Below are 15113 nucleotides of genomic sequence, written 5' to 3'. Positions count from 1 at the left end.
TTCACTACACGTCACCATACTTCACCAAACTTCACCACACTTCACCATACTTCACCACACCTCGCCACACTCCACCACACTTCACCAAACTTCACCACACTTCACCAAACTCCACCACACTTCACCACACTCCACCACACTTCACCACACTTCACCACACTCCACCACACTTCACGACACTTCACCAAACTTCACCACACTTCACCACACTTCACCACACTCCACCACACTTCACCACACTTCACCACACTTCACCAAACTTCACCACACTTCACCAAACTTCACCACACTTCACCAAACTCCACTACACTTCACCACACTCCACCACACTTCACCACACTCCACCACACTTCACCACACTTCACCATACTCCACCACACTTCGCCACACTTCACCATAGTTCACCATAGTTCACCACACTTCACCATACTTCACCAAACCTCACCACACTTCACCAAACTTCACGATACTTCACCACACTTCACCAAACTTCACCCGCCAGCCCCGCGTGGCGAGAAACCCAAGAACCGTAACCCCGCGTCGCGTCTCCATGGCAACGGACGCCAACACAAACACAGTCGAAAGTGGCGCGGTTTTCACTAAAAAAATAGTTGTTACAATTAAAAGTTAATTTGTTACAATCTGTTTAAACTCCGACAGGTCTCGGGGCGGAATTCGCACGCGCAACGCCGAGCGAAACGCGGTTCCAGGCCGAGGAGAAAGGGTCGGGCCTGTGTGCTACGTGAAGCCTCGGCGTCGCCTGGTGAGGCTGCCGCCTGGGAGGCGGGGAACCCCGCGGCCCGGTCCGGCGGGAGACCCCGCGGCCCGGTCCGGCGGGGATCCGAGCGAATGCGGCTCCTCTTGCGTGACCGGGATACACCAGCAGGGCACGGCGGGGACTCGCGAGGATCCACGATGTTCAAGAAAGAGTTCCAGGTGTCTGCGTGGGGCCTCACAACAACGCGCGTCGTTTATATCGGGAAGCGGCGTTGAGTCTCAAGACGCTTTGTCGGGAGAGTGCTGCCACTTGAGACGTTTTGGTCGCTCGTCCCATGAATGAGTTTGGCTCCGCGTGGATGGAGACCTGGCTGAGAAAACGCACGCGTGTATTACTATCACCCATTTCTATCCACTGCTGGATGAAGCCCCCCCCCCCCTCAAGTGGTTGGGATGAGCTGGTGCCATTCGTGATCCCTCCTTCGGCTGATATTCCGTTCCCGGTCTCGTCAATCATCGTCATCTATAGCAACAGCCTGTCCTTGCCGAGCCCACCTTTATCAACACTCGATGATGCCACGTCTCTAAGTTGCGACTCTTATGAACTCGAGGTTCCTGACAATGCCGTCACTCCGACGCGTTGCTTCGAGCGCCATTCAGCCCACGTTCGACTTTCTTGGTCACGTTTCTGATCCCACGTCACGGACAATTTTACGATCTAATTGAAAACTCTCCGCCTCGGGTTTGTTGCTTTTCACAGTGCTTTGACCTGGTTTGCTTCGTTTCTTTATTTCATAAGCTTGATCTCGGCCCGCCTTTTAAGTATTGCCTGAGGTATACAGACAGTAACTCTCCCAGTAAAACATGCCAACGTTGACGCACCCATGGCATGTTTACCCAGCTGCTCTTTTTCGATTTAAAGCTTTCGTGACTGCAGGGATTCATCTTCTTGGTTCTTTCGGTAAAGTCACGTAGGAGGTAAATAATAAAATAATAAAAATAAAACATAATAAAATATAATTCTCACGACGTTTCGGCCACAACGCAAGCAGCCGTCCTCAGGTGAAGAACAGGGCTGTCGGAAAGACAGCGTCTAAATGAACTTGTTCATTCATTCTTCACCTGAGGACGGCTGCTTGCATTGTGGCCGAAACGTCGTGAGAATTGTATTTTATTATGTTAAATTTTTATTATTTTATTATTTCCCTTCTACGTCACTTTACCGAATGAACCAAAAAGACCAGCTGCTCTTTTTTATATCGAACTCGTGCATTACTTTTGCTTGCTCATTTATCTTGAAGCTCATATTTTCAGTATTCTCTGAGTTATATATCGTCTACTTTTGGTTTAATTCAATGGTCATGCATTCATAGAGCGCTCAGAGACACCCTGGCAAATAAGGCAATATACGGTATATTTTAAAAAATCATAATTGACCAAACCACAATTTATAACCCATGGATATGATCCCGTCCGTATAGGACCGCCCCGGTGTCTGCATATGACCCCGAGTGTGGTGGAGGCTTCACAGAGTCCCCCGCTGATGACTGTTAATGTTGTCTCTTGGTCAGGGAGGGGAAAGCGTGGAGGTGTTCAGTGCCCAGGGCAAAGACCCCACTGCACGATGGCATCTACATGGGGGCACCAGCTGCATCCAAAAGGTGAAATGCCCCCGTCTTGTCCTTGACCCTCCGCCCCATCCAGCACCCCCACCTGCACCCCCACCTGCACCTTTACAGCAATACCAGGGAACCCCTCCGCACTGGAATTCCTGCACGCCGGTGAACTCACCCTGGACCCGGTGTGCAGGCTAACGCCATATGCCTTGGCTATTCATGCATATGCATTTGTAAACTCGTGATGTACATGCGCAGCATTCTTGTCTATCCACTACTGGTTGAGGGTCTCCCCACACCGTGTCGTGAATGGAGGTTGTTTGACCATACTTCACCACACTGGGCAGCGTGCGTTGGTGAAGTGGGGGGTATCCCAGGACTCGCTGAGATATCATCCGCCACTGATGTTATAGCCCTGGCCGGGAATCGAACTCCTCAGGTCGCTGGCTCCGAGAGCAGTGTGCTAACCACTGCAACACTGCTTCCCCTTTCATTTGCATATCATGTGCATATGATTAAATGAACGATGGGCTTTAACGTCCCCGAGCGATGTGGGGGCCTCACCGTTCATGGTGTCGCGCTGCTGCAGGTCTTCGCGCGCGACGTGCGGGGGTTCGTGTACACGCTGGAGGGCAGCCCCCAGATGACTCGCATGCAGCTCCCGAAGGACTCCCACCAGCAGCGTAAGTCACCCCCACACGGACCCCGAGAGGGTGGATCCTGACCCTTGTACTGACCCTGACCCCTGTGTCCTCCGCTCCCCCCGTCCCCACGTACCAGTGAGTCTCCTACAGCCGTTCCTCGCCGTGCAGCTAAACCAGGCGGCGGGCAGTGATTTCTCTCTCGAGCTGCTGTGAGTGGCCCCACACAACACTTTCCCATGCACACACCCCTACAAAGACAAAGATCCCCCCTATGGCCTTCACTGACTTTTGAGGATAGTCCTGTATGGAGAACCTATGAAGGCCGCCGCGGCACACGAGGAGGTGGGTGGCCAGCACCACGCCGATGTTTACACACCGCACCAGGTTCTCATTTTGAGACTGAGTCGACTTAGGGGAGGCCCAGTACCGGTTCAGATATTCATTACTGATTTTGGCCGTGATCGGGAATCGAACTCGGGTCGCTAGGTTTGGAGTGCAGCGTGGCAACCGCTATATGCGTGCACATACGCACGTACACGTGTGTACACGCACATATGTCCCTCCTCCACCCGAGTGAAAAGTGTGCCCCCCACCCCGTGTAGTGTGCAGGACCTGGGCGCCACGCGCAGGAGGCTCTACCTGTCCACGGCCCAGCGGGAGGTGGCAGGGACACAGCTGCATGCTCGCCTGCCCCTCGCCTCGCTCCCCCGCAGCGTGGCAAGTGCACAACACAAAATCCCTGTTGCCAGACTCCTTACGGGCGCCCAGAAATGAGACCGCATCACCCCAATCGCTAGCTCTCGATCTGATGCCGGGTCAATTGCATGAATTAAAGCTCCATGGATTTGCTCCTCCCTACCTCTCCCGCTATCATCTTACTCTAGTTCCCTCCACGCCCTCTCCTACTTTTCCTTTCTCACGTCGCTGTACTCCACTCCACGCACTCTCCTACCTCTCCCCTCTCATCTCACTCTGCTCATCTCCACGCACATGGTCGGTGTGGTCAGTCACATGCTCGGGGACATGACAACCGGGCGATCGGTCACGCGGTGAGTGTGTCGCGTGCGATGCGGCGCATGTAGTGGTGTGTGCTGGTGCTGGACCTGGCCTCGCTGAGCTCCCTCGCCTTCCCGGGCAGCACCTTCAGCTCTCTCGAGGGAGTCGCCATCTCCGCCAGCTGCCGCCTGCGGAAGATCCTCACCCTCAAGACGGCACCCTTAGATGGTGAGCGCGGGCTAGGGGTGGGGGGGGGGGACCGGGAATCACGTCGACGGAAATTGGCAAATCATGGATTCTAACACAACAGGTGGAATCAACTCATCATATTCAGCCACGATGTATCCACAGGTAGATGAAGGCCTCCCCAAGCTGTCATAATCACTCGTGGTGAAGCAACCATCCATCTTTCTCCCACAAACATGCCCATTTCGTCATTCCTGTGGCAGCCTCTGCTTCCCTTGCCTCGACCAGGGATTATCGTCCCTTCTGTCCGTAACCTGTCCTGCCCAATCCCACTGACTCTTCGTGATCAGTCAATGTGATGTCTCTCTAACTTGCTTATGTTCTCTGATTCATGTGTTCCTCTGTCTCTTTTTTACATCAACATTTGTTTCATTTATCGTCGTCATTGCCCATGCTTTCTGATCCATATGCCATAGCGTGTAATACACACAACACTTATTTTCTAGGCACATAGCTACGTTGCTTTTCATTGCCAGATTTCCAAAATCACTACAACCCACTCTCGTTCACCTCGTTATCCTGTAAGTTGATCACGCTTCAATAACTGTCCTAGGTTCACATACTCTGCTGTGTTTATCACCTTTGTCCTCCTGTGAATCTGGTACAGGGAGGTGGTATTTTGTATGGGGGTGAGGAAGAAGCTAGTATGAGAAGTGGAATTAACTACAGGAGAGGTCTAATTCAATATGGTTGGCACGGTGGGGGGTATTGCATCTATTACTGGGAAAATAACCTGAAATTGGGCGTGGAATAAATCAACACGCATTTGTTACTCCTGCAGTTGCCGTTAAGATTCAGGGACATGGGACACCACAGCTGATGCAGGAAGGCAGCGAGAACCGGCGTCAAACATTTCCTCAGCTCCGTGGCCCTATATTTAGATGTTCAGCCAACTTTATATTCATGAGTACTCTTTGGTTCAGGTGATGATCAGGTGATGATGATTGCTTGTGTTGCGATCGAAACGTCGTGATTTAATTTAGTTATTTCAATTTTTATTATTATAATTTTTTCACCTACATGACTTTACCGAAAGAACCCAAGAGTATGGATCCTTGCAGTCACGAAAACTTCAAATCTAGAATGATTTATCCATGAGTGTTTGCGGAGTGAAGTTGAACTCAGCAGGGAGGATGTTTGTGGAGGAAGCTGTCTTGGTTGGGGCAGGGTTTCCGTCTCCTCGTGCCTTCCAGCTGCCGCCCGACGTCGCTCAGGTGGCGCACCTGCTGGACGCCACCGCCTTCCGCCCGCAGGACGCCGGCTCTGGCGACCAGCTCGCCGGGGCCTCCGGTAGTCATGCCATGCCTTGCACAAAGATAGAGATCCCCCACATAGCCTTGACAGACTGTTGGGGCAAGTTCTGTTAGCGAGCACCTACGAAGGCCAGCACAGCACATGAGGGGATGGGTGGCCAGCACCGCACCCGGTCACCTTTGTCTCCCTAGCGGCAATGTTTCCACATTGTACCAGGTACTCATTTGAGGCTGAGTCTGCCTAGTGGTAGTCAACCCGGACCCTCTACAAGCACCAACACCCCCGACAGTCACACATTCGCTGTGTACACACAGAGGCCTCTGGTAGTAAACCTGTTCCGTGTACATGCACACACACACAGAGGCCTCCGGTAGTCACTGCTTGCCCCTATAACCAATTCTAACCACTGTCTGTAACTTACAAGAAACTCTGACACACAAGACTAATAACAATGGACGCAAAAGGTGATATCCAGTGACAGGTGCGATTGTGACCATGGGATCGATCCTCCCAGAATGCCCTGCTTGTCAGGTGACATATCCATGCTGCGTGCATAGTGCATACAGCCTTGTGTTATAGGCAGGACAACGTCCAATTGTGCTGCTGCTGTCTAAAGTAATATGGCCACAGTGATGCCGATTTTGAGTTGGGAGTCTCTCCGTGTCGCGTTGGATGCATTTATTAACAATCATCTGGCGCGTGCAGCGAGTAACGACAAAGCAAACGTTTAAAAGTGGAGAGGTGAGGTGCAGTGGGCCGCGAGGGCCGGATGCAGGGAAGCTAACTGTGCACCCCTCACCTGCACATCCCTCACCTGCACACCCCTCACCTGCACACCCCTCACCTGCACACCCCTCACCTGCCTGCCCACCCCTCACCTGCACACCCCTCACCTGCACACCCCTCACCTGCCCACCCCTCACCTGCCCACCCCTCACCTGCATGCCTACCCCTCGCCTGCACACCCCTCACCTGCACACCCCTCACCTGCACACCCCTCACCTGCACACCCCTCACCTGCACACCCCTCACCTGCACACCCCTCACCTGCACACCCCTCACCTGCCCACCCCTCACCTGCCTGCCCACCCCTCACCTGCCCACCCCTCACCTGTGCACCTCTCACCTGCCTGCCCACCCCTCACCTGCCCACCCCTCACCTGTGCACCCCTCACCTGCCTGCCCACCCCTCACCTGCCTGCCCACCCCTCACCTGCCTGTGCACCCCTCACCTGCCCACCCCTCACCTGTGCACCCCTCACCTGCCTGCACACCCCTCCCTCGTTCTGGGCCCCCAGCATCTCGGGCTGCCAGTGCCCGCGGGGCCCCCCCGGAGTCGCACATCGCCTTCGGGTCCCGCATGCCGGGCCGCGCTCCACCCTCCGGCAGACAGGCAATCTCAGCCAGGGCCCGGGAGGTCAGTTAGGGAGCGCAGTTGCATGCACGCACACAAGTACACAAACACACGCGTGCACGTGCGTAACACACGCGTGCGTGCGCACGTATATCACTGCGCGCACGAACGTACCGTCGTGCACCGCACGCATACGCAGGTGCAAGCGAGCGTGCAGGCACGTGAAGATAACTACACGCGTGCGCACGCGTACGTATCCATGCGCACGTGCAGTACAAACGCACGTGCCCATACACACACATGCGGAGGCATACACACACATGCAGAGGCACACACACAAGCACACACGTGCATGCGCACACAGATTAACCACACACGCACATGAACACACACGCGACTTTGTTGGCAAGTGACACTCCCTTGCGCACCTGCCTTCCCCCCCTGCTGGGTGCCGTGTGTGTCACGCAGCCCAACACCGCCGCTGCTACTCACAGGCAGGCGGAGGAGCAGGCCAAGGGGCCGTGCCCCCCTCTCAGACCCTCGCCTGGCCGACGAGCCCCCCTTGCAGCCAGCCCCACCGGGCGGGCCCAGGGCTCACCGCACCAGCCCCGGCCACCGCAGCGGGAACCGTCGGGCGAGCGCACGGGCGACGGCGGAAGAAGTGGCAGCAGCAGCAGACGGAACCGGATTGAGGGTGCGGATCCGGATCGCATTCGCCTGCAGGGGAAGTCCCCCACGGTCACGTCGCTCGTGACGAGGTCACCTGGGATGAGGTCACCCGTGATGCGGTCACCCGAGATGTCACCCGTGATGCGTTCGCCTGAGATGTCACCTGTCCGGGAGATGTTGCGGATCAGCATCCCGGTGTCAACTCCATCGCAGAGCACAGGTGAGCTGTCTGTGCCATTCGGCACATCGGGGTGCGTCGGTCGAAGATCATCGGTCACGCTCGCGATACAAGCGTCAGATCGTGGCTTCAACAGTCGATCCTATTCGTCGTTTGCGTGGAGCGTGCGTGCGTTGACGAGATCTGCTCGTATGCAGCAGTGAATAGACCGTGGCTAATGATATGTTGTGCGTGCATGTGTATGCAGTATACTAGAGAGCGGTAGTGCAGTGGTCAGCACACAGCGCTACGAACCTGGCCACCTGATTTCAGCAATCTACCTGAGAAATAACAAAAATATGAACCATCAATAACAAAAATATGAACCATCAATAACAAAAGTATGAACGTCCCAGCGTCGGTGTACGAGAGCGTACATGTGTACAGTTGACTAAAGGTCACGTGCGTGTGTACACTCTAATATAATGCACACACTTCACACACACACACCACGTGTACGCCGACTATCGTTGATCGTTTCAGACGGGTGGAAGTTTCCCAAGCATTTGGGCGACGATCTGGACTTCCATTGGGGCAGGAGGCCCCTCCCCTGCCCGACCCCCGACCCCCGGCTGCACCTGAGTCTGGGCGGCCTGGACAGTGATGGGGGCAGCTATGAGGGGAATGAATTTGAAGGCGACGCAGGAGGAGGTGACACGGAGAGTGACGCAGTCGGTGACGATGAAACCCGCGCGTCACTGGGGCCCGACTCGGAGGGGGAAGGAGGGGCGCTTCTGGACCCTAAAGATGGGGGTTCCACGATGACCAAAATGTTCACCTTTTCGTCCGTCCCGCATGCGGTGTGGGAGCGAGGCGGCTGCTCCCCCTCCACGTCCCCCGCTCCCTCCCCCTCCTCATCGGGGCCCCCCGGTCTGGGGCACCACTTCGGAGCCTCCCCCCTCAGAGCCGGGGCACGGCTTCCCGCCCCACCCGCCGTGGCTCCCACGCCCAGCAGCGGACTGCCCAGCCCCAGTCAAGGCCTACCCTCAACAGCCCTGCCCTCAACAGCCCTGTCCTCTACAGCCCTGCCCTCTACAGTCCTGCCCTCAGCTAAAGCCAACGCCAGCACGAATGGAGGTTAGTGAGGGCAATGACCGGGTCACTGCAGTCGTCTCAATTGTCGTGACAATGATGATGATGATGATGCTCTTCGACCAGTTGATCTCAAGGAATGCCTCAGCCAGTCCCGAGTCTCAGGACTCTGTCCCGGGTAAATGTGGTTGGAACGGTTTTTCCACCCTCCGGGTTCTATGAGTTGTTGTGATCCTGGGCTCGTGATGGTAAATAAAACCTTGTTATTAACGTCGCTCCCTGCATGTGAAGCCGGGGAGATGGGGGCAGAGGTCCCAGGAACCGGCAGGAGGAGCGGGGACCCGGGCTGGACGGCGCGCATCACACGACGCTCCCTCCGGGAGGTGGCGACGCCCAGAGCAACAACAGTGAGTGCTGTCCCCCGCAGCCTCGCACGACGGCCGCACACGGACAAAGATCCCCGATTGAGGCAAGTGCTGTTCGCAAGCAGCGCCTATGAAGGCCGGCACGGTGCTCGAGAGAGTGGGTGGCCAGCACCAAGTCCGGCCGCCATTGTCTCCCCAGTGGTGATGTTTACTCATCGCATCAGGCACTCATTTGAGACTGAGTCGACCTCGGGGAGACCCAGGACTGGTTCAGATAATCGTTTCTGGTGTTGGTCGTGAACGGAATTCTAACTCGGGTTACTGGGATCGTAGCGCAGTGCGCTAACCACTACACTTCCGCAGTGAAGCAATTAAAGCACAGAGTAACACCGTGCCAATGGACCGGTTATCATGCAGTGAAATGTTACTTGCAATAAAATGCATTTCGGTGAAATCATGAAAGCTTCTGATCCTATTGAAATAATGAGGCCCAAAAATGGCTCACAGAGTAGACAATGCGCCTTCTTTCAACAAGATACCAAAATTAAACACGGTTACAAAAAATGCAATGTGCCATTAAGTTTTAAATCTTTTATTTTTAATACAAATTCATGTATGCTTCACACATTTTTGATTTTGGAAGGGTTTTGTCTGGGACTTGATGTCCACTAATGGATAACTATTAACATGCCAATTTAAGATCGTCTATCCGAAAACATTCTTAAAATATATATTTTTACCAGGGTACAATGGTCCATGTGCTATGAAGGAGTGCCACTACCTGAAACGCCACCTGTTATGTATTTTATTCCTTTCTGACTTTTTTAAAATTAACTATTCTGTCACCTGGATTTCGTGTTTGATTATGATGATGGTAATTGTGGTGGTGGTGGTGAGAACCACTGACTCAAAATCAAAAGGTTTCCAGTTCAAGCCCGGGTCTCTCTGCGCGTCCCCCCGCATTTAGAACAGGAACGGTGCCGTTCCGCCGTCCTGGGTACTGGGCACAGCGGGGGTCCACAGGGTCCCCCTGGGCCCCCCAGACTCGCTGGAGGCCAGCGTGCTCGCCAGCCTCCAGCGGCAGCAGTTGGCGGAGGCGCGGGGCGAGTGGGGGGGCGGCAGCAGCGCCAGGGGCCCCCCGGTTGGGCACGAACGCGCCCTCATGAGCTTCGGCAGCGACAGCGAGAGGAGCCTGAGCAGCGACGACGCCGGGAGCTGCATCCTCACGGGCCCGGGGACCCCAGTGGTGTGACGACGCTGCACGCCGGCCCTGACAGAGCCGCACCTCAGCGATAGCATCAGCACAGATAAAAGATTACAACAACTACACCGCAGCAATAGGATTAGCACTGCTACCTGCAGCAGGTACCAACACTTCCAAACTTCGTCGTTTGACTGGGGCAGTCCCATTCAACTCAAAGAGGCTGTCCGAGTGCCCCTCCTATCACCCCCGGCGCCGGACCGACACATTTTTGAAACTCCGGATTTTGCCTTGATTTTAAATATTCCTGGCCTCGTGCTCGACTCAAGATACGAATGGCAGGTGACGCTGCCTGACACAGGTGCAAGCGGGACACATGAGCAGTGTTACACAGATAGGCCACTCACTGCGTGGGTGGGGCTCGTGGTTGAGTGGGTGGGGCTATGTGAAAGTGGGCGGAGCTGAGGGAGAAGGAGGCTGCCAGCTTACCATGCGACCCGAGCGAGTCTCCCAGAAGTTTTGTAGCTTCATCATTAACACGGCTACAGCAGCGGCACTGGCACGGGATCGACATTTGGAGCTGCCCCCACCCGCTCCCTCCCCCAGTCGGTGAGGTGAGGGGGCAATCTGAGTGATGGTACGATTGCCAGGGCCCCCCACATTCTTCCCCCTCTTTGATGCCTGCCTCCCCCCCTCCTGCTACTTGTCCCCCCCCCCCCAAACCCCAGGGCTCGCGGTATCAGCAGGAGATGCAGCTGCTGCTATCGCGACGGACGGGCGATGAGGAGGACCTGGCTCAGTCCTCCACGCGGTGCGCGCTGCCAGCCACAGCCCTGACCCTAGCACTGACACTGACCCATGACCCTAGCACTGACACTGACCCATGACCCTAGCACTGACACTGACCCATGACCCTAGCACTGACACTGACCCATGACCCTAGCACTGACACTGACACTGACCCATGACCCTAGCACTGACACTGACCCATGACCCTAGCACTGACACTGACCCATGACCCTAGCACTGACACTGACCCATGACCCTAGCACTGACACTGACCCATGACCCTAGCACTGACACTGACCCATGACCCTAGCACTGACACTGACACTGACCCATGACCCTAGCACTGACACTGACCCATGACCCTAGCACTGACACTGACCCATGACCCTAGCACTGACACTGACCCATGACCCTAGCACTGACACTGACCCATGACCCTAGCACTGACACTGACCCATGACCCTAGCACTGACACTGACCCATGACCCTAGCACTGACACTGACCCATGACCCTAGCACTGACACTGACCCATGACCCTAGCACTGACACTGACCCATGACCCTAGCACTGACACTGACCCATGACCCTAGCACTGACACTGACCCATGACCCTAGCACTGACACTGACCCATGACCCTAGCACTGACACTGACCCATGACCCTAGCACTAACACTGACCCATGACCCTAGCACTGACACATGACCCTAGCACTGACACTGACCCATGACCCTAGCACTAACACTGACCCATGACCCTAGCACTGACACTGACCCATGACCCTAGCACTGACACTGACCCATGACCCTAGCACTGACACTGACCCATGACCCTAGCACTAACACTGACCCATGACCCTAGCACTAAAACTGACCCATGACCCTAGCACTAACACTAACCCATGACCCGGACTATAATCACGATTTCTATACTGACCCATGCACAATCGTTGACGATACTGACTCTGGAACTCACAAAGATCCTCGCACTAACCTTCACCCTGGCACTAACATTGACCCTGATCATAACTGGCTGCAGCCATGATAAAGACATGAACACTGCCGCCAGTATTAACACTGACTCCAGCACCAACACTGCTGCTTGCACTAACAATGAACCTGAAGCTAATTATAAACATAATGTCAAACTGAGTTCGATTCTCGGTCATGGCTAATATAAGTAGGCGAATATCTGAACCAGTCCCGGCTCTCCACTAGGTTGACTCAGCCTTAAACGTGTAACTTATGTCGTGTTAAACTTCAGTACTGGGGAGACAAAGGTGGCCGGGCGTGTTGTTGGCCACCCACCCCCTCGTGTACCGTACAGGCCTTCATAGGTGCTCGCCAACAGGACTTACCCCAACGGTCTGCTAAGACTACACGGGGGATCTTTGTCTTTGTGCGTGAGTAGGGGGTACAGCCCCCCCATCATCCTGCCCAGTGAGAGGATGCAGCTCACTACCCGCGACAGCCTCCATAGCAGCCCAGGTGACACCCTCACCACAACGCTCACTCCACACAGCACTCACCACTCCACACAGCACTCACCACTCCACACAGCACTCACCACTCCACACAGCACTCACCACTCCACACAGCACTCACCACTCCACACAGCACTCACCACTCCACACAGCACTCACTCCACACAGCACTCACCACTCCACACAGCACTCATCACTCCACACAGCACTCACTCCACACAGTACTCACCACTCCACACAGCACTCACCACTCCACACAGCACTCACTCCACACAGCTCTCACCACTCCACACAGCACTCACCACTCCACACAGCACTCACCACTCCACACAGGACTCACTCCACACAGCTCTCACCACTCCACACAGCACTCACCACTCCACACAGCACTCACTCCACACAGCACTCACTCCACACAGCACTCACCACTCCACACAGCACTCACTCCACACAGTACTCACCACTCCACACAGCACTCACCACTCCACACAGCACTCACTCCACACAGCACTCACCACTCCACACAGCACTCACCACTCCACACAGCACTCACCACTCCACACAGCACTCACTCCACACAGCGCTCACCACTCCACACAGCACTCACTCCACACAGCGCTCACTCCACACAGCACTCACCACTCCACACAGCACTCACCACTCCACACAGCACTCACTCCACACAGCACTCACTCCACACAGCACTCACCACTCCACACAGCACTCACTCCACACAGTACTCACCACTCCACACAGCACTCACCACTCCACACAGCACTCACTCCACACAGCACTCACCACTCCACACAGCACTCACCACTCCACACAGCACTCACCACTCCACACAGCACTCACTCCACACAGCACTCACTCCACACAGCGCTCACTCCACACAGCACTCACCACTCCACACAGCACAGCATCCCACACAGCGCTCACCACTCCGAGCACCGTACACCATACCGACCAACACAACCCACTCAGCACGCTGCTCATCACACAGCACTCATCACATCATACGCCTCTTCTCACACCTCTCATCACCGCTTACACGACTCGCCATTCACGACACCACAGCTCTCACCACGCTCACCGCAGTGCCGTTTGGCGTAGACGCCGCCCCCGCCGGTGACGAGGACATGCTGGAGCTGCTGTACGACCCGTGCCTCGACTGCTACTTCGACCCCGTCAGCGGGAAGTACTACCAGCTCCGCGACTGACGGGCCCTGGCTGGCCTTCCACAGGGTCCACCCTCCACAAAGAACATCTACAGGACCCACCTTCCACGGGGCCCACCCTCCACAAAGAACATCTACAGGACACACCCTCCACAGGGCCCACCCTCCACAAAGAACATCTACAGGACCCACCCTGCACAGGGCCCACCCTCCACAAAGAACATCTACAGGACACACCTTCCACAGGGCCCACCCTCCACAAAGAACATCTACAGGACCCACCCTGCACACGGGCCCACCCTCCACAAAGAACATCTACAGGACCCACCCTCCACACGGGGCCCACCCTCCACAAAGAACATCTACAGGACCCACCTTCCACGGGGCCCACCCTCCACAAAGAACATCTACAGGACCCACCCTCCACAGGGCCCACCCTCCACAAAGAACATCTACAGGACCCACCTTCCACGGGGCCCACCCTCCACAAAGAACATCTACAGGACCCACCCTCCACAGGGCCCACCCTCCACAAAGAACATCTACAGGACCCACCTTCCACGGGGCCCACCCTCCACACGCAGCTCACCCTCCACACAGGACCCACCCTCCACGGGGCCCACCTCACACGGCCTCCATCTGCACCCCTAAGGGTCCCACACCCCCTGTGGTTTTCTCCGAGGTCCCCTTGGTCACTTTGTTCCCCTTTGCCGAGTGCGGCTCAGTGGCTGTAGCTGATGGATGAGTGGCCATGGCCTCCGCCGATTCAAAATGAACGATGGCGATGACGACGATGACTATAGGATGAGAACGTCTGTTTGAATCGTCGCTCTGAGAGTCGCCGTGTCTCGGTCCCTCTTGGTTGCTCCCCTCTCTCACTGTGATGTGCGCTGTAAGGGTCGGGTTGCATAAATAAACCACCACGGTCCTGGCCGTGATGATAATGGATCTCTGCATGTGAGTTCTGGCCTGTGTGGTGTGATAGCGGAGGTGTTCCCGGATGAGACGCGGTCTCTGAATGGGGTCAACGTGTCGATTAAGTTTGATCATTCGACTCTAAATCCTGATCGACACAGTTGTTTTTTGTGGTCGATTACTCGGGCCCATTTAGAAAGTGGCTGACCACTCCCACATCCTGCTTCCACGAAGGCTGGAAACCCCCTACAAGCCACGCCTGGTGTGACAAGGTTGATGATGCCGATGACGATCCCAAGCCCCGCCCTGCCTCCCATGTTCAGTGGCACCCGTGGAGACAAGAGGTAAAGACTGATTTCTTCTTCCCCCAACTCTTTTCGTATTATCCAATGGGTTGTGGAATGGAACCGATAACCGACAGAGGAATCGATTGCTCGA

The 15113-nt window shown here is 55.5% G+C and overlaps 1 protein-coding gene across 1 annotated transcript; it reads left to right on the top strand.

The window, feature by feature from the left end:
• Window positions 1–244: 244 nt before the first annotated feature.
• On the top strand, window positions 245–14708 carry CFAP20DC (CFAP20 domain containing). Its single transcript, XM_078612860.1, has 15 exons — window positions 245–936; window positions 2289–2378; window positions 2923–3016; window positions 3114–3186; window positions 3580–3748; window positions 4060–4201; window positions 5387–5509; window positions 6772–6890; window positions 7296–7716; window positions 8197–8790; window positions 9037–9152; window positions 10078–10356; window positions 11040–11122; window positions 12510–12586; window positions 13681–14708. The coding sequence occupies exons 1-15, from the start codon at window positions 850–852 to the stop codon at window positions 13800–13802; spliced, it is 2589 nt and encodes an 862-aa protein (XP_078468986.1). The 5' UTR covers window positions 245–849; the 3' UTR covers window positions 13803–14708.
• Window positions 14709–15113: the final 405 nt, after the last annotated feature.

The sequence above is a fragment of the Lampetra planeri genome, chromosome 40 (genome assembly GCF_965212315.1).
Source record: "Lampetra planeri chromosome 40, kcLamPlan1.2.h2, whole genome shotgun sequence".
Lineage (NCBI taxonomy): Eukaryota > Metazoa > Chordata > Hyperoartia > Petromyzontiformes > Petromyzontidae > Lampetra > Lampetra planeri.
This window is presented reverse-complemented; position numbering and strand designations above follow the sequence as displayed.